At 41.2% G+C, this 19,094-nt stretch overlaps 1 protein-coding gene across 4 annotated transcripts; it reads left to right on the top strand.

Moving 5' to 3' along the window:
* The first annotated feature begins 2,067 nt into the window (after positions 1–2,067).
* On the top strand, positions 2,068–7,618 carry LOC120285855 (calcineurin B-like protein 4). Of its 4 annotated transcripts, none has more exons than XM_039305668.1 (9): positions 2,068–2,450; positions 5,229–5,250; positions 5,666–5,748; positions 5,927–5,986; positions 6,226–6,334; positions 6,501–6,553; positions 6,652–6,732; positions 6,812–6,924; positions 7,147–7,618. In XM_039305668.1, exons 2-9 carry the CDS (start codon positions 5,229–5,231, stop codon positions 7,208–7,210), a joined length of 585 nt encoding a protein of 194 aa, XP_039161602.1. In that variant the 5' UTR covers positions 2,068–2,450; the 3' UTR covers positions 7,211–7,618. The 4 variants fall into 4 exon arrangements, with proteins under 4 accessions (XP_039161602.1, XP_018720752.1, XP_039161601.1 ...); XM_018865207.2 differs by having other exon boundaries at positions 5,229–5,342; XM_039305667.1 differs by having other exon boundaries at positions 5,193–5,250.
* The last annotated feature ends 11,476 nt before the right edge of the window (positions 7,619–19,094 follow it).

The raw sequence follows: 19,094 nt of genomic DNA, 5'->3' as shown, positions 1-19,094 counted from the left end.
ACATCTAAACAAACACGATATTCAACAAATAAAAGAATTAAAATAATCGAAAAAATAACATGTTGTCTCACGGGTTAAATTAATGATTACTTTAACCTTAAACATCACAACATATAAAAATGTTCAAAATAATTAAAAATATGATCCGAAATTTTACGGATTAAATTGATAATTATAATGATTTAACAATTAAAAAGCCCAAAAAAATTAATATAATTAAAAAATGATCCGACATCTTACGATTAAATTAATAATTACAATAATTTTGGACAAAACCCCTGCAGTTAATACCTACAAGATTCATAAAATGATCATTGGATCCAAATGTTCTAATTTTAACGATAACAACTAAACCTGATAAATTATAATAATAATAATAATAATAATAATAATAATAATAATAATAATAAGTAAACTACCTTGACTTTTTTTTTATAAAGAAAAAAGGAAAACCGGTGCGCGGGATTTGACCGATGGCAGCGACTCTCGTCCGGCGAAGGCTGACGGCGTGGAGGTGCTGACGTCGCTGGTGGCAGGCGGAGGTGCGGCACGGCGCTGCTGGTGCTTGAACACCGGGCGAAAGCAGGCGGGCAGACACAGTCGTCTGGCAGAGGTGCAGTCAGAGGGTGGCACAGGCGGTGATGCGGCGTCCGGCGGGGCGGCGGAGCGGCGGCACGAGCTCCTGTGGCGTCGGGCAGAGGTTCGGAGCTTCAGGGGATGGGCGCCAGGCGATCGTGAACGGTGGCGCGGCTACAGGCGTCGGGCTCGCAGGTCGCTGTGGACAGAGGCGGAGACTGGTGGTGGCTGCAGCGAGGCGACGGGCTTCGGGCGGTCAAGGCAGAGCGGCGAAGGCGTCGGGCGTTGCTGCAGGCGCGGTCGTCGAGCGGAGAGCGAACAGGAGGAGGAGCGGCGACGGGCGTAGCGACGGGCGGAGCGCGGGCGAGGGTGCTCGCGGCTGTGGAGGCGCGGGCTGCAGAAGCTGAGGCGCGGCAGCAGCGGGCTACTGCGGCGTCGGGTGAATTGCAGACGCCGAGCGTTGGTGCGGCGGCGGCAGGGGACAGCGGCGCGGTCGTCGGGCGAGCGGTGCTGGGCGATCAGCGGCGACAAGCAGGCTGCTGCTGGTGCTCGCGGGTGATGGCGAGCTGCGCAGGTAGTCACCGACGGAGGCCGGCGGTCTTTTTTTTTTTTTTTTTTTAATTTCTTTCTCTCTCTCCTCACGTCTCCCTCACGTCCTCTCTGTACCTTTTCCTGACTTGTCCCTTTTCTTGTCAGAGAAAGAAAAGAGAAATGGCTTCCTCTTTGACCAACACGGACGAAGGATTTTTCCTCGCACGAATTTTCCTCTCCAATTTTTCTCTCAGAGTTTTTTTTTTCCCTAGAAGAATTGCAATGGAGACATCGTTTGGGACATTTGTTTAAGCGAACGAATATGAAAAGTAGCAAGTTTGAATTTAATGGTTTTTATCTTTTTGAGATATGCATTATTCATGATATAGAAATGGAAAATGATATAAATAATTCGTAAATTTTAACTCAATGTGTTCAGGATGATGCTGTTCGGGATACCGAATCTAAGTGCACACAACCAAAAGGCAAAGTCATAACTATAGATAAAGATTCCAATGTTTGATTATCACGATGAAGCTATGTGATTGGTGAGCAATGGCGATCTTTTTCACATATTATTATCTCTTTCAATCATATACTAATGATATGCCTTCATTTTTTGTTTGTGGTGTGTTTTGGAGCTCTGTATACTTGTTTTGTTATTATGACTATTGATATTTTTAATCACGTATCATTTTGGTAATAAATGAAAATTTCTTTTGATAAAAATAAAATAAGAAGCTTATTTGATACGATATCACGGCATGTCCATTACGTGCCACAATAGGGATGATACATCAGCAAATTTGCTGGCGTTAGAAACGATGACTTATAAAAGGAGTGATTATATAAATTCAAAGAGATAAGAGAGTTTGGACCATGAAGTTTAAATACCTTTAAAAGGAGATTTGTGAAATATCCATTGTCGGTGTGCGATACCAGTAAAAGTCCAAACAGATTTAACCCAGAAAAACCAGTCGGCCGTTGCTGAAGGACAAGATGTGGTGGTGGGGGGAGGAGGAGAATGTTTGAACTTTGAGCGCTTTCACCGACGTCGCTCTCTGGGAGCTCACGAATAGCGGCCCCCCATTCGGCAGTCCGAGAGCGAGGACGAAAGCTCAGCAAAATTTCGTGTGGGGAGACAGCGAGAGGGAGGGAGGGAGAGAGAGAGAGAGACCCAAGAATCGAGAAAGCTGCACTCTGTTCTCGGAGAAGTTCCAAAACCAAATGCGGAGCGCCTGAGAAATCCAGGAAATTAGTTTGCCCAGCATATAAAAACAGAGCGCGAGAAAGAATCTCTCTAAGAATCCAAGTCTCTTCCTTCCCTCCATCACTGATTTCGGGTCAGTCCACGACTCTCTCTCTCTCTCTTTCTCTCTCTCCGCTTTTAGTCTTTGATGGGGGTTGTGATGTTTTATACCCGCTTGAAGGATTTGGTCTGTTTTCCTGGTCTGATTCTTCTTGCTTCCTTTCGCCCATGCTCTGTTTGGTTGCTGAGAAAATGCAGAGACCATCGGCAACCATCAACAAAATCTTGCAATTTCCCATCGATTCTGGATTTTGCCTTAGAAAAGCACCAGAAAGATTTAAATGACTCGCATGCAAATCAAAAGCTTGCATGCACCCTATTAATGATTTCATCGGTTCTCCTAGATGCAAATGCAGGGCAAAGTGCAAAGTTCCTTCTTTTGTTCATTTTTATTGGGCCCCTCTTTGGGTGAATTGATCTTTATTTGCTTAACTGGTCGTAACTAGAAAAAAGAAAGGTGATTAAATAAATTTGATAGTACAACGGCGTGAGTAGTTACCCGTCATTTTCGTTTTAGAAAACAGGGTTTTTAAATGTTTATTCTTCTTCTGGGGAATTTGATTCCACTAAGCAGTCATTCTCATCATTCCTAGGGAGGCTCCAAAAGTCATATCTTCCGTACACGGCTAGAGTCCGGTAAAGATTAAACAAAGAGAAGTTGATTGAAGTGCAAGGTTCGTCTTGCTATCTTAACAGCGACGTGTTCTTTTAAGAAAAAAAAAATCTGCTAAAATTAGTTCAAGGAATCTGCCTCCGCGTATTGGGTTTGTGGTCCAATGAGGAAAAAGTTCAAAGGTTATTTTTATCCCATGTCAACGGTTTAATGGATAACGAAAACGTGGGAATTCTTTGAATGAATCTCTTCCTCGTGAGACAGATTTTCGTGTACAGCTCACAATGATTCCTCGGATGAATTTTAATGTTTCAATTTTTTGAATATTCTTGTCTGTAGTACATTATCTGTAAAATTGCAATTCTGTAATCACTTGTATGCTCTTCCTGTGCATAGCTGCTTCTCTCAACCTTGTGGCCTACATATTTCTCTTTACTGGATATATATGTCAGAATTTTGATATTTTAGGACGGTCAATTACATCGTGATGCTTCAGTTTTTGTACATTTGTCTTGAGCCACTTGCATTGTGCTTTTTTGTGCACTTCTCAACTAAATTGACCTGAACTGTCTGCATCGAGGATATCTAAAAGAACCTGTTAATCATGTCCCATCTTCATAGACTCATAGTTTCTCTAATATAGAAGCTTTAGGCAGGTTGTGCTCTTGACCTTTAATTTGGTGATTTACTAATGCTGCTGCTTGCTATCAACGGTGAATACATGATAGCAAACGTTCAAATACTAATCAGCAAATGAATCAAAGCAACAATGCTCTTTCGACAATTTTCTAGTCTTTTTTTTTTTTTATCCTTTTTGTGTCCCAAGAGTTTTCCACGACTCATCATAAAAGTGACCAGTATAAGAAATGGGTGGGTGCGGGTATGGGGAACTTCATGTTGAGCTCAAAATTTGCTAAGGTTGTGTCTCATGGCAAACCCGCTACAGTCCAAATCACCATAACTAGGTTGAAAGATTATTTGAAATTTGAGGTATGATGATCCAATGTCCCATAAAATTTTGAACCTTTACTTATATTCTGCTTACCAATAGCGACAATGCATATTGATTTTATGTTTTCCTATGACCCAGTTCTAGCACTCAAGTTTTACACATCCACGTACTGAGTCCACCCGTCAGACATGCTAAAACATAGAGGACTAAGCCTCCCAGACACCATGTTTGAGTCCAAGTAGAACAGTTTATGCCTACCTAGAGTAGAAAACTTCCATTCTTGAATTTGGTGTACCATGCAGTTGAGTATTGACTAATGAAACAGGGGGTGATTGGTTTCATGGTAGGTAGGTTCTAGAGTTGGAACATGAAACCTATCCTGTTATAACCGGTTCCCAGTTTTTAGACCCTAAAACCTACCTTCTTTGCTTGGAACTGATTCTGGAACCTATCCTATTTTTCCTATCCGGTTCTAGGGTTTACCCGAGAATCTGTTTCATTTTTTTGTTCCTTTTTTTGGTTCATTTTTTACAGCAAAATCATATGAGACTATGAGTAACGGAATGATTCAAAGTAAAAGATGAATAACAAAAGTCCTAATCCACCAAAAACAATAATCCATAAGATGATTGCATAGTCACGTACAACTATAAATGATAAAAAGTCCAAACACAACATAAAATATAAATTATAAAACTCCATTTCCCATGCATACATACAAAATTAGGGAAGGGAAAGACTGATGAGGAGTTCCAAGGAAGGACAAAGGACAAAGGAGTCCTGAGGTTAGAATTTAGGAGAAAAAGAAATTAGAGTTTTGGCTTTTTAGCTTATAAAACCAGTTCTGAAAGCAGTTCCAAAATAGGGCGGTCCGGTCCATAACCTAGTTGAGTATTCACTCAGAACCTGTTCCTATACCGATTATAACCAGTTCAAAAAATTTGGAACTTGTTCCTGGACCGGTTTCAATGGAAACGGGTCCCTGGACTTGTTTTTCAAATGGTCCGGTCCAGTTCCAGAGTAGAACCGGTTTGGTTGCACACCCTTAAATGAAACCCATGGCACCAGTAGGGCGCAATCTCTTTCATGGTCTAAGAAGAGCAATTGAGTGCACTGAAAGTCTAAGCAGTAAAAGAAAATATTTTTATCTCCAAATTGAGCTGAATCAGCATCTTGCAGCATCTCATTCTCCTGTGAATCGGCATTGGCAGGTGTTGCTTGACAGTTTCCTCGTTTTGATCTGGCAGATGTATCTGGAAATAGCACAAGGTAAGTGATTGTCATGGGTTGCATTACTTCAAAGAGTTTTGCACGAACACCTGGATATGAAGAGCCTAACATTCTTGCTACTGCAACACCTTGTAAGCGCCAATCCTTTAGATGTTAAGTTTCTGCATATACTTCCCTCAAGATTGTTCTCTTCTTCTTTTTTTAGGTTGTTCTCATGAAGCTTTAGTGTAACCAGGACTTTTTTCCCCGATTCAATTTTAATCTGTCTATTCTCGAGCGCTTGTTCATCCAATAGGGCAAGTCATATGCTCCTTTTGTGCACATCCAGAATTACTTTCATCAGGGACAGATGGAGAAAGTGTTACTCATAAATTCTTTGATAAAGTCATATGGTAAATTAACTGTGATGCTACCTGCCTTCGTCAGTTTGACCATTTATGTTTCTTAAATGCAGTTACTGCAAGCGAAGTTGAGGCCTTATATGTGCTCTTCAAGAAATTAAGCAGTTCAATTATTGTCGATGGGGTTATTCACAAGGTATGCTTCAAACCTGCATTTGATACTTGAATGAAATCTCTTTCCTTTTGCCTATCAGTTGTCGCTTTCTGGGTTGTCTTCATCTAGTCTAGTGTTGCGTGATCACAAGTCATTGATAAGTTTGATGGTGCACTTGTTTCTGCTACTTAAAATTGCTATTGTGCTGTATTTTGAGCAGGAAGAGTTTCAGCTAGCACTTTTCCAGAACCGAAATTGCAGAAATCTTTTTGCCGACAGGGTATGTAATATAGGCTCACTTCGATTCGATGGAGATCTTTTTACTTCATTTATGTGGTGTAATCTAATACAATTAATCATCCCAATTAGATAAAGAAAAAAAAAGGACATGGGATCTTAAATATTTTGAACTTATAAAGTGCCACGCACAACTTTTTGTGATTTTGATCATTCACTAGAGTAATGCCTTTTTCTTTTTCCCTGCTAATATATATGAACCATGGGTATCATATATTCCAGATATTTGCTTTGTTCGATATGAAGGGAAATGGGGTTATTGAGTTTGGTGAATTCGTGAGATCACTCGGTGTCTTTCACCCGAACGCACCAATGGAAGACAAGATTGCATGTAAGAAAACTTCAAATATATCTCCTCTTTTTTTCTTTTGTTCCCATTATGCAGTTTTTCTTCTTCTAATTTTCAATAAAATTTAATTTGACTTCCTTTTTCATGTTGGAACATAATGTTCACATGAGTAGCGAAATGATATCTGAGTTGTGAGACCTTTCTGCAGTTGCTTTCAGGTTGTATGACTTGAGGCAAACAGGATATATCGAGCCAGAGGAGGTGAGGATGGAATCTCCTTTCTTTCTGCTGTTGCATGGACATCTCATGAATATACTCGAACTGTTCCTAATTTCTTTTGTAGTGGTTTCAATTTACAGTTGAAGGAAATGGTAATGGCACTTCTTCATGAATCAGATTTGGTACTCACGGAGGATGTCGTGGAAACGATCGTGGATAAGGTGTGGTACTCAACTTTAATGTGTAACTATCGTCGGCTCGGTACTTCAATCATTCTGAAACTGGTTGTTCAATTGACAGGCATTTAGGGAAGCCGATACAAAACACGATGGAAGGATTGATCAGGAAGAGTGGAAGGACTTTGTGTTGAAGAATCCTTCTCTGATAAGGAACATGACTCTTCCGTACCTAAAGTATGTAAACCTGATCGAGATTAACTTATAGGTCAAATCAATGCGAGGAACAGTCTCTCTCTCTCTCTCTACTTTAAGATTTTAACCCCATCTAAAGAAAAAGATAATCCGGAAACAGTCTCTACTAAACATCTGTCTCTGGTCATGTCGAGCTGTGCATCGTCAACAGGATTACTCTGCAGGAGTGATATGGTACGACTCTTTCTTTTGCACCTTTTGCAGGGATATAACTTTGGCATTTCCCAGTTTCATATTGAGCTCTGTGTCTCAAGATTCACAAGTATGACTCCGTTCATCATTAAGGCGTCAACACATGTCGGATCGATGTCATATAGTACCAGATGATGCCCCTGAACGTCTGCCAACTACCAGTTTTTGTCGCGAGGTAAAACCTTAAAGCTGAAAGGAGACCAAGATGCAGTGCCTTCGTCAAAGTATCTAGTTGGCCAATTTTATTGACAAATCGGTGCTTAAGGGTCGTCACATATATAATCAATCATAAAGCTCTCAAAGCTTCATGCGTTTTTCGGGCTTTTGAGTTCGGAAGTGTTTGAGTGGGTATATGGAAGAGAGGCATTTTGCAATGTACAGATAGAAATTTTCAGGGACTTTAAAAAGATTATGTGTATGTCTGATAAAGCATCGGCTCATTAGATGAACTCAATGACAGTCAAGGAGACTTTGCCAAGGTGAGTACAAGAGAATTTGATTCTCAAACAGGCTTTCTCTTTTTTCACTCCTTTCCTTTTGTTTAATCATTCATTTGAATTTTTGCTTTGCATTAGAGAGTGAGAGTACGCCTTAAAATCTTTGTGGAGCTTGTCTTGATAGCGCCATCGTTCCCTTTGTTGGGAGGTTCATGTGCCTAAAGATCAATTCAATTGCTTGCAGAGTGATAAGTCGGGCTTCGCGCATTAATCAGACGAATTTGACCGGGAATTCCTACGGAATAACAAGTATAACACGTATAATAAATATGACACAGAGCGTCGTAATTTAGACAATTGTGGTAAGGAAATTGATCACCAATGTACATATAGCATTATTCCTAATAATCTAAATGTAGGTTTGCCCAAAAGGAGAATAATTCAAATTCAGGAGCAATTTAGTGTCATATAAGCATGGTTATTTCGTAAATATGAACTCCTAACTCAGTATGACATGGACAAATGAAGCTAAAATAACATTTGCAGAGTATGGCTGCTGTATTATCTTTTTAGACAAATATTAACTATATAATAGAAAAAGCTAGAGTTACGATTTTTCATGAGAAAGTTAGGCGACTAAAAGTGGAGGAAATTCAGAGTGAAAAGTCTCTAAACTGATTCCTCTATCTGAAAATCGTACCCAAAAGCAAAGTTGAAATTCCATCACTTGGAATTTTACCGCAAGCAAGATTCTCTTGTGACAAACATTCTCAGCTGTTATTAAATATGAGGGCTTTCAAGCTCTTGGTGATTGAGAATTCGTAACAGAAAGTAAAAACGATGGTTATATACTTTTCATTTCGAAAAAAGAAGAAGAAAGTATTCACTGCTCTTTAACACTTTCCCAACATAACTCCTCCAAGTCACTCGCAACATTTCAATAGCCTTCATTCCCTGCATCGCATACCTGAAGCTATCTCAACTGCATCCAAATTATCCATTTCAATATTTGGACACAACCGTTACTCTATCTCATCCACCTCTACAAAGTACTTTGAAGTTTCATCAACTGTGACCTCGGAACCACTAGTAACTGCTATAAAATCCGGTGGCTTTGTAGACACCGTCACATCTATCGAACTTAAACATCTCTAAGCTCTCCCCAAACCTCCACTTGTTTCTAAATACCATCCAGATTGTTCTCTACAATCAATCGCTCGCTTCTCTGATGAAATAGAGTTCATTCGTCATAGCTAACTTCTCTGCCGAACATAAATTCGGGTTAATCTTCTTTAGTGCACCACTTTTTGTACCTTTTCACCCCATGAACATAGCTTAGGAACATGCATATCTTTGCTCTTGGCTCGAGTGTGCCATCATTTACACGAGCATAAGTAGGGCAACCGAACATTCTCAGCCCGCTATATTCGACAGGTTTACTTGACCATGTTTCCTCAAGAGTGTTCCAATCGATTGCTAGTGATGGTGATCTGTTCACTAAACAACAAGCAGTATACACTACATCCGCCCGAAAATCTTTATTTAGTCTAGCGTTGAAGAGTAAAGAGTGAGTTCTTTACAATGAAATTTCATTTTTCGGTTTCTATGACTCCATTCATTATGCCTTCCTTTGCACAAAATCAGGTAAGCTTTTCACAATAGATTCCTATCCTTTATTAGCTCTTAGGAACATGATCTTCCTTCCTATCTACTTTTCCATCATTGCCTTCCGCAACTTGAACTGACCAAGTACCTCTACTTATGTTTAAGAAGACAAATTCAGACTTTATTCAAAAGGTTATCAATAAATGACAACACGTATCTAGCACCATCCTTGGAAGGAACTTGAGAAGGTCCTTATAAATCTAAGTGTATGTAGCGACAATCACCAAAATCTTGTGAATTGTCATATGGATATCACTTTTCACGACTATCAACGTTGCAGTGTTCATCGAAGTTCAGCTCCTCATATCGAGTAATGTCACACCATGACCTGCTTCGAGCGGGACACCATTCACTTTCATTCCTATGGTTGTTTGATTGCGATGTCCCAAGAGTTGTTGCCGACCCAATTTGCAATAATGATAAAACACACAAGTGGAAACGTAAACAAATGTCCAATCATCATTCAACAGGGATAGCTAAAAACATAATCATGTGTGTGTGTGTGTGTGTGTACCTTCAAAAGGGCTTGGGGTATGCCTATGCCTCTAATACTACAAGAATGGTTCAAAAAGTGTTAGCAACCCCACTACTACCTAAGCCTCAATGGCTTTCGAGATCCATGGCTTCGGCTCAACGATCAGCTCGGGGTTGGACACTTCCCCATCGGGGATGTCCTTGTCTTTGGCATCTCAGTGATGCTTCCTCTTGAGCCTTCGACACTTGGTAGACCGTCGAAGCCGTGGATGGGACCATGGCTCTTGTTGCCCACCCAAAAATACCAGGCCACGAATCGGTATGGCACGAGATTAGGTAGACCTTCATTGATCTAGATGATCATGACGTAACACGTGTAATGCACATCAGCCCCTCCCGGTACAGGATACTTTGTCACCTCTTGACTGTACTCAACGGGGAGGCCAAATCGTATTTGACAGAACGACTTAGCTATTTCTAGGGCCTATAAACATTCAACAAACAAATATAAGATAACTCAATGAGTGAACTCCCTAGACCTCGTGTAGGGAAGCCGTTCGGCTCGGAAGTGTTCTAAACAAGTAATTATCTATCGATGACAAGACATGGCAATGCTCCTCTCGCTTTACCCTCACTATTCACATAATAACAAATCTATTATTTAAGGCCATCTATATAGATGCATAGGAAATTCCATAACATATAATCTATGCTCCTGAGCCAAACATATGAGTGCGCATTATGGTTCAAATCATGCACTCATGCCATGTAATAATCTGAACCTTAACACGTACGAATCTCATGCACTTTCCATACAAATATGTCCATATTATTACGGCCACTCAGGACTCAAGGCCAACCCAAAGGTTTGTAATCATCTGGCGTAATTGGGCAGCGTCTCGCCCCATCAAGCATGATACTGTCTTGCGTAAAATGCATTAGGATGATCATTCTTGTAAGGAGCTTCATTCCTAAATCTATCCACGAACGACATCTTATTGACTTGGGGGCATCCAAACTTAATTGGGTATTGTCCCACGTAAAATGCATCAAGACATATTCACATCTCGTGTAAAATGCATTAGGATCTTAGGTGATCACATGGGCATACTACTGCACAATTTATTTCTTATCTTTCTCAATTAACTAATGTGATACCCATGCGATATGTAACATCATTTGCCATATGTCATCATGTCGCATGGCGGTGGTTCGACGGCGGTTCGATGTTAGTATAGCCTCCAGGTTTTATGAGGAACCAGACTAGAGAAGAAATGAGCGAGAGGGAGCATGGGTGAGGGTTGCACAGCACCGAATAGGTCTTGAGGAGGCTAGTCGGTCAACTTTGAGCAGCGGCTCGGCGGTGCAAAGGGTGGTCCAGCGTCGAGGGTTCGATGGATGGTCGTTAGTGAGGAAAACAAGAGGAAAGAAAAATGAAGAACAAGCTTGCAAAAGAGAGAATTGGAAGTGTGGGGTTCGGCTAAGGCTAGGGGGAGAGAGAGAGAGAGAGAGTTTTGAAAATTCCAAGTGAGGAAATGAGAGAGAATGAGGGTGAGAGAGAAAGGGAGCTAGCGGTGGGGAAAGGAAGAGAGGAGAGAAAGTGTGATGTCAAGTCCCAATTAATTCCCATCAAATCTCTTGGGCTCCTGTCAATCAAAAGTGGCTTATGGAATAAGCAAAATCTAAGCATTAATAAGGGGATTAAACACTTGAGCACATAGCTTTAGGTCTAGACTAGGTAGGTGGAATAGCTTGGCTTCAAACTCCTCTCTTTTGCCGCCCACAAGCATGTGCCACCCCTTCCTTGCCCTTCTTCCAACTTTGTCCTTTTGCCCTTAGTTCAATGGAATGGCATTTAGGTCACTTCATCAATATCCCATACTATTCATACACTATTCATGTACTTGGTTGCATTAAATGCTAAGATCTTGCCAAAAGAGGGCTTGATGGGCTTGAAGGGCCCATGGGCCTCCCTTAGTTGCCCACCCCTTGGGCATGTGGGTCTTGGGCCGCCCACTTGGGCTCAGGCCCATCGAGTCCCCATTCGTGGCCTGTTTCCACTTTTTCATACTTGTACATCATTATCGATGAAAAACTGAGTTTTCACCCAAAAATGGTCTTTTTCAATGCCCTCATGGTCTATCAATCCTCAAGACAATCTTGTCTTACAATCGCTTGCCGAAATAATTCCATTTTGAAAAGCCGAGTCGAAACGAGAATGTCACAGTTCTTCCCCCTTAAAGAAATTTGTCCTTGAAATTTGTAGGATCAACCACTTCTTCAAACAAATGGGGGTACTAGCTTCGCATAATGTCCTCGCTTTCCCAAGTCGCTCCCTCGGTGCTATGATACTACCAAACGAGTTTGAGTAAGGGAATGACTTTATTGCATAACACCCGTTCTTTTCTGTCCACAACTTACACTAGCTACTTGACGTACGTCACTTTATCGTCCACCTTGATCTCCTCATAACTTAGCACATGCATCGGGTTTGGTTCATACTTTCTTAACATGGAAACATGGAACATGTTATGAACTCGGGCAAGATTTAGTGGTAGTGCCAACAAGTGGGCTAAAGTCTCAATTCTTTCCAGAATTTCAAAGGGTCCTACGAATTTGGGGCTTAGCTTCCCTTTCTTGCCAAAATGGGTTGTATCACTTATTAGCGACACTTTGAGGAAAACGTGATCGCCAACTTGAAACTCCAGAGGTCTCCATCATTTGTCCGCATAGCTCTTCTGGTGACTTTGGGCTGTTTTTAACCTTTCTTGAATGATCTGGATTGCATTCACAGATTATTACACTAGTTCGGGGCCTGTAATTTTCCCTTCTTCGACCTCATCCTAACATATGGGCGTTCTACAGGCATGTTTGTACAATATGTCAAAAGGTGCCATTCCAATACTCTATTGATAAGTATTGTTGTATGTGAACTCAACGAGTTACAGTTGGTATTCTCATCCTCCTTCGAAATGTATAACACAGGCTTGTAGCATATCCTCGAGAGTTTGGATCGTTCTCTCGAATTGTCCATCAGTCTGCGGATGATAACTTGTTCTGAACTGTAGTTTCGTTCCCATAGCCGTCTATAAGATTTTCCAAAATATGTACAGCTTGACATACCTATACATGGCATAATCCTTTCTTATTGCGATGAAGTGGGCTAACTTAGTCAGTCGATCAACCATAATGCAAATGGAATCATTACCTCTCTGACTCCTTGGTAGTCCCATCACGAAGTCCATTGTGATATGCGCCCATTTCCATTTTGGGATCTCCAACGGTCATAGCAGTCCATCAAGTTTGCAGTGTTAGGCTTTTACTTGTTGGCATGTCAAACACTTTGCCATGTGTCTTGCGACGTCAGCCTTCATGCCATTCTACCAATAATACTACCGAAGACTCTTGTAGATCTTTGTACTACCAGGATGGATGCTATAGTTGCTTCGGTGGGTATCCATCAAAATCTCTTCTTTGAGTTCCGCATTGTCAGGCACACATAGCCGTCCTCGGAATCTCTATATCCCATCATCCGTCACTTAGAAATTTGGGTTCCTCTTCTTAGGGCTTCCTTGCACAATCTTTTGGATTTCTGGATCCATCAATTGCGAGGTTTTAATCCTGATTTGCACTTCGAATTTGATTCGAAGAGTAGCCATAAGACTAGAAAGATGACCCATCTCGAACTTGAAATCTAAATCCCCTATACTTTCGAGAAGTATCCACTCTTGAACCATCATTTGTGTAATTTATGACTTTCAACTAAGTGCATTTGCTAACTTGTTGGCCTTCTCAAGATGATATAAGATGTCACAGTTGTAATCCTTGAGAAGTTACATCTAATGCATTTGTCTCATATTCAATTCCTTTTGTGAGAATATGTACTTCAAACTTTGATGGTTGGTGTAGATCATGAACTTTTTCCCACACAGGTAGCGTCTCAAATCTTCAAAGTGAAGATAATTGCTGTCAACTCCACGTTGTGCATCGGATAGTTATGCTCATGTGGCCTTAATTGCCTAGATGGATAGGCTACAACCCTTTCATGTTGCATCAAGTTGCAACCCAATCCCTTAAACGAAGCGTCGCTGTAGATCTCGTATCTTCTAGGACCGGACGATATCGTCAATATTGGGGCAGTCGTCAACTTGTGCTTAAGCTCTTGGAAACTCTTCTTGTACTTATCCGTCCATTCAAACTTCACTTTTTTCTTTGACAATCTCATCACTGGCTAGCTATTCTTGAGAATCTTTCCATGAATTACCGGTAATAGCTAGCTAGTCCCAGAAAACTCTGAACTTCGATCACTATCATAGGTCTTGGCCAATTCATGACCACTTTGATCTTAGTTGAATCCACCGAAATTCCATTGCCTGATATCACATGACCCAAAATGTGACTTGGTTAAGCCAAAACTTGCACTTACTAAACTTGTCGTAAATTGCATGTTCTCAAAGGGTCGGTAATACCATTTTTAGATGCCGTTCATGCTCTTCCGTGCTCCTTGAGTGCACTAGTATGTCATCGATGAAGATTATGACAAACTGATCCAAATATTCCTTAAAATACTCAATTCATTAGGTCCATGAAATTAGCTGGGGTAGTTAACCCAAATGGCATCATCGTAAACTCGTAGTGGCCGTATCGCGTTCAAATGCCATCTTTGGGATATCCTCATTCCTAATCCTTAGTTAATGATAGCTTGTTCTTAGGTCTATCTTTGAGAACACCAAAGCTCCTTGAAGTTGATCAAATAAGTTGTTTATCCTTGGCAATGGGTACTTGTTCTTGATTGTCACTTGATTGAGCTGTCGGTAATCTATGCAAAATTGCAACGATCCATCCCTTTTCTTTACGAATAGCATAGGCGCTCCTCATGGCGATGCACTAGGGCGAATGAATTCCTTATCCAGTAATTCTTGTATTTGCACTTTCAGCTCATTCAACTCTGATAGCGACATCCGATACCATGCCCTTGGGATTGGTTCTGTCTTAGGGGCTAACTCAATTACGAACTCAATCTCCCACTTTGGGGGCAATTCTAGCAATTCTTTTGAAAAGACAGCCGCAAATTCTCGTATTATAATGATATCCTCCAACTTCGGTTCCTCCATCGTCAAATCCTTAACTGTTGCCAAATAGTCTTAGCTACCTTTCTCAAGCAACTTCTCTACCTTAAGCAAAGAAATGAAGGGTGTAGCCAATCCAACCTTATGTCCTATAAACTCATAACTAGAGCTACCAATCGGATTGAACTGTATGCCCTTACTAAAATAGTAAACCATGCTCGTTGCTTATTGAGCCAATCCATTCCAATTATAACATCAAAGTCACACATAACTATGATGGTTAGATCTATCAATTCCTTTCGCCCATTAATAACTATTTCACACCCTTGACAACCAAAAATAGATAGCATCTTATTGTTCATAGGGGTGGAGATGTTAAGGACCGTTTTGGTTTCAATTATAACTCAACTAACTTGACAAACTAATCAGTTACAAACGAATGCGTCGCCCCCGTATCAAACAAAGCATATGTAGCATGTTGGTGAAAGGAGACCGTACCTGTAATTAAGGCCCCAGAATATTTGGTTTCTTCTTTGGTCACTGCATACACCTTGCCCTGGGTTAGGGGTCAATTTGAATTGTCTTACGGTGCGGCTTATGATCATTGTCCATGAATTGGGGTCACGGCTGTGCTCCAGCCCTTCTGACCACATCCAAAGCACGCTCTCGTCTAGGTGCGGCATGGTGCAGATCCATGGAACTTGTTGCAGAATCGGCAACTGTGGTTTAGGTTGTACGTTGGCTTTCCAAAACTAGTCTTCATGTTGGAAGGGATATGGTGCTTTCCTCTTGCCATCGGGTTCAATCCAAACTAATGATTATCCCTATTATCAGCAAACCGTGATCCAGATGTGGTTGTTCGCTCGGCTATATCATTCTCAATCAGTTAAGCCCTTTCATAGAGCTCATCATAGTCCTTTAGGTTCAGAGGCACCAACTGGCTATGAATTTCTTGTTTCAGTCCATCTCGGAACCCCCTAGCTCAATCTACAGGATCCTCAACCATCCTTGGAGCACACTTTGAGAGCTCCGCGAACTTGGCCTTGTACTGGTCCATAGATAGGTGGTTCTGGAGAAGTCGTAGGAACTCAGACATTTTCTACTCTTGGAAATGTATTTTCCGTTGAACGCTTCCACAAACGTGCCCTAAGTCGGGATAATACATTCGGGAAAAACTCTTCCTTGAGTGGCTCCCACCAGTCATTAGCGTTGCCTTGTAGCTAGTGGACCACCAAAGTCACTTTTCTTCCTCATTACACCTCAATAAGATGAAGGTCTTCTCCAACTCCTTAACCGATGAGGTAGCAACCTTGGGATCACCCCTTCTTGTGAATTGAAGTGGCTTCAACTTAATGAACTACTCTAACCAACCTTTGGTTCCCATTTTTAGCTAATGGGTCCTCGTTATGAGCAGCAACAACGGTGGCCTATTGCTAATCCTGTTGCCCCATCAGGTTCCCAGTGGTCTTTTGGGCTTATAGAATCCCCTCAAACTTGGGATGCTCGTGTGCTTTGCCTTCGCCATTAGTTGGCTCAGGAGTTGCCCTTCCTTGATGCATCCTTGATTGCAGGCTAAACTCCCTTCACAACTAATTCCACAACCCCAACAGTACAGTTAGGAATTTAGAATCACAATTTAATAAGACAATCAACAATCACATATGTACCATAAGCGTTCCTAGCTAACCATCCCAGGGTCTCAACGTGTCTTATCATGCCAAGTAATGACCATGCTCTGATACAACAAAATGGGGATATCACACCTCGACTTGCTTCGAGTGCGCGGCACCCCTCCCTTTCATTCTTATGGTATCTTGATTGCGACGTCCCAAGAGGTGTCACCAATCCAATTAACAATAATGATAAAATGCACAAACTGAAAATTAAACAAATCTCCATCCATTATTCAACTGGGATAATTAAAAGCATAATCATACATGTGTGTGTGTGTGTGTGTGTGTGTCATAAGTCAATGTTTCATACATGTCAAGTTCAAAAGTTAAATAGCTAACTTCATCACATCCGACATGTCGACCATGCTGCCATGACCTTCTATAAAAGGGCCTGGGGTACGTCTACACCTGTAATACTACAAGGATGGTCCAAAAAGTATTAGTAGCCCCATTACTATTTAAGCCTCAATGGCCTCCAGGATCCATGGCTTTGGCTCAACGATTAGCTCAAGGTCGAGCTCGAGGTTGGACACTTCCCCATCAGGGATGTTCCTCCTCCCGAGCCTTTGACACCCAGCGGATAATTGAAGCCGTGGAATGGGACTATGGCTCTCGTTGCCTATCTAGAAATATCAGGCCATGAATTGGTCCGGCATGAGGTTAGCTAGACTTTCGTTGACCCAGATGGTTGTGATGTAATGCATGCAATGCGTGTCAGCCCCTCCTAGTACAAGATACACTGTCATCTCTTGACTATGCTCAAGGGGAGGCCAAATCTGTATCTGACGGAACGACTTAGCCATTCCTAAAGCCTGTAAACATTCAACAAACAAATATGAGATAAATTCGATTAGTGAACTTCCTAGACCTCGCTTAGGGAAGCCGTTCACCTCGGAAGCGCCCTAAATAAGAAATTATTTATCGATGACAAAATATGGCAACGCTCTTTTCGCTTTACTCTCATTATTCACATAATAATGAATCTATTATTTAATGCCATCCATATAGACGCATAGGCAATTCCATAACATATAATCCATGCTCCTGAGCCAAACATACGAATGCGCATTATGGTTCAAATCATGCACTCATGCCATACAATAATTTGGACCTTAACACGTATGAGTCTCATGCACTTTTCATACAAATATGTCTAAATTATTACTGCAATTTAGGACCCAAGGCCAACCCGAAGGTTCACAGTCATCCAATATAACTGAGCATCGTCTCGCTCCATCGAATATGGCATCGTCCCGCACAAAGCGCATCAGGACAGTCATTCCTATAAGGAGCTTCATTCTGAAATCCATTAGCAAATGGTATCCTGTTGACTTGGGAGCATTTGAACTTAATTGGGAATCGTCTCACGTACAACACATTAGGATGAGGTCACATCCTATGTAAAATGTATAAGGGTCTTAGGTGATCACATGGGCACACCATCACACAATTCATTTCTTATCTTTCTCAATTGACCAATGTGATGCCCATGCGATATACAACATCATTTGTCATATGCCATCATGTCATCCACATGCATTACGTTATATATATATATGCACCATTTACTTCATAAGTCCATGATATATAAACTACTTATCAACATAGAATAAAGTCATCATAATCCGCAATATGTTTACATCATTATCACTCCATCACATAATCCATCTTTTATTTATATAATTTATCACCCTACCATAATGTACTCTAACAATATGCCATAACACAACGCCACGTCGTATAGAACACACATGACATGTATAATACATAATACGTAACTCACATAACACATAAAACTCATAATCCGTATAACATGCTTAACGGATAATCCATACCCCATATAAGTCTATAACACATAATACCATTTCATCATATAATGGCATAATAAAACAACACATCAATTTCACTTATCATAACCCGATAACTTATCATCCTAGACATGATAACCTATCACCAAAACTTGATAACTTATTGTCCTAGGCTCGATAGCTTATCACCCACAATCTAATAACCTATCACCAAAAGTCCAATAACCTATTGCTTTGAAACTCGATAACCTATATCTAAGCCCCAATAACCACTTATCACACAACATCCACTTATCACATCAATAAATCATCATTTAATCATAAACAAGTCCTAAACTACTCCCTAAGTGCAACGATAATCTTGATCAATGGCTAGAAAGCCACTCACAAACAATCTAAGCTTTGAAACTCGCTAGGGGAAGGAACAACAAGACCGGACGGTAGCTGGTCTCATGTCCACAGCGCAGGTGAGCTGGAGAGTGGTTGAACGACAGTTCGGCGGTTGCACGGTGGTGGTCCGATGGTGGTTCAACGTCGATACAGCCTTCGGGTTTCACGAGGGACCAAATTGGAGAAGAAACAAGTGAGAGGGAGCATGGGCAAGGGTTGCACAGCACCGAACAACTCTTGAGGAGGTCGGTCGGTTGGCTTTGAGTGGTGGTTTGGCAACGCAAAAGAAGGTCTGGCGTTGGGTGTTCAACGGATGGTCGTCGACGAGGAAAACAAGAAAAAAAAAAAAAAAAAAAAAGCTTGCAAAAGAGAGAAATGGAAGTGTGGGGTTTGGCTAAGGCTAGGGACAGAGAGAGTGTGTGAATTTTGAAAATTCCAAGTGAG

The sequence above is a fragment of the Eucalyptus grandis genome, chromosome 11, assembly GCF_016545825.1.
Source record: "Eucalyptus grandis isolate ANBG69807.140 chromosome 11, ASM1654582v1, whole genome shotgun sequence".
Classification (NCBI taxonomy): domain Eukaryota; kingdom Viridiplantae; phylum Streptophyta; class Magnoliopsida; order Myrtales; family Myrtaceae; genus Eucalyptus; species Eucalyptus grandis.
Note: the sequence above shows the minus strand (reverse complement) of the source record. Positions and strands in the feature narration are given on the sequence as shown.

Bases quoted from the DNA above. Each gene is read 5' to 3' on its own strand.
- LOC120285855 (XM_018865207.2), top strand. From the start codon at position 5,264: ATGGGTTGCATTACTTCAAAGAGTTTTGCACGAACACCTGGATATGAA. The intron at 6,335-6,500 runs GTAAGAAAACTT...ACCTTTCTGCAG, and splicing joins AATGGAAGACAAGATTGCAT to TTGCTTTCAGGTTGTATGAC. The intron at 6,925-7,146 runs GTATGTAAACCT...CACCTTTTGCAG, and splicing joins ATGACTCTTCCGTACCTAAA to GGATATAACTTTGGCATTTC.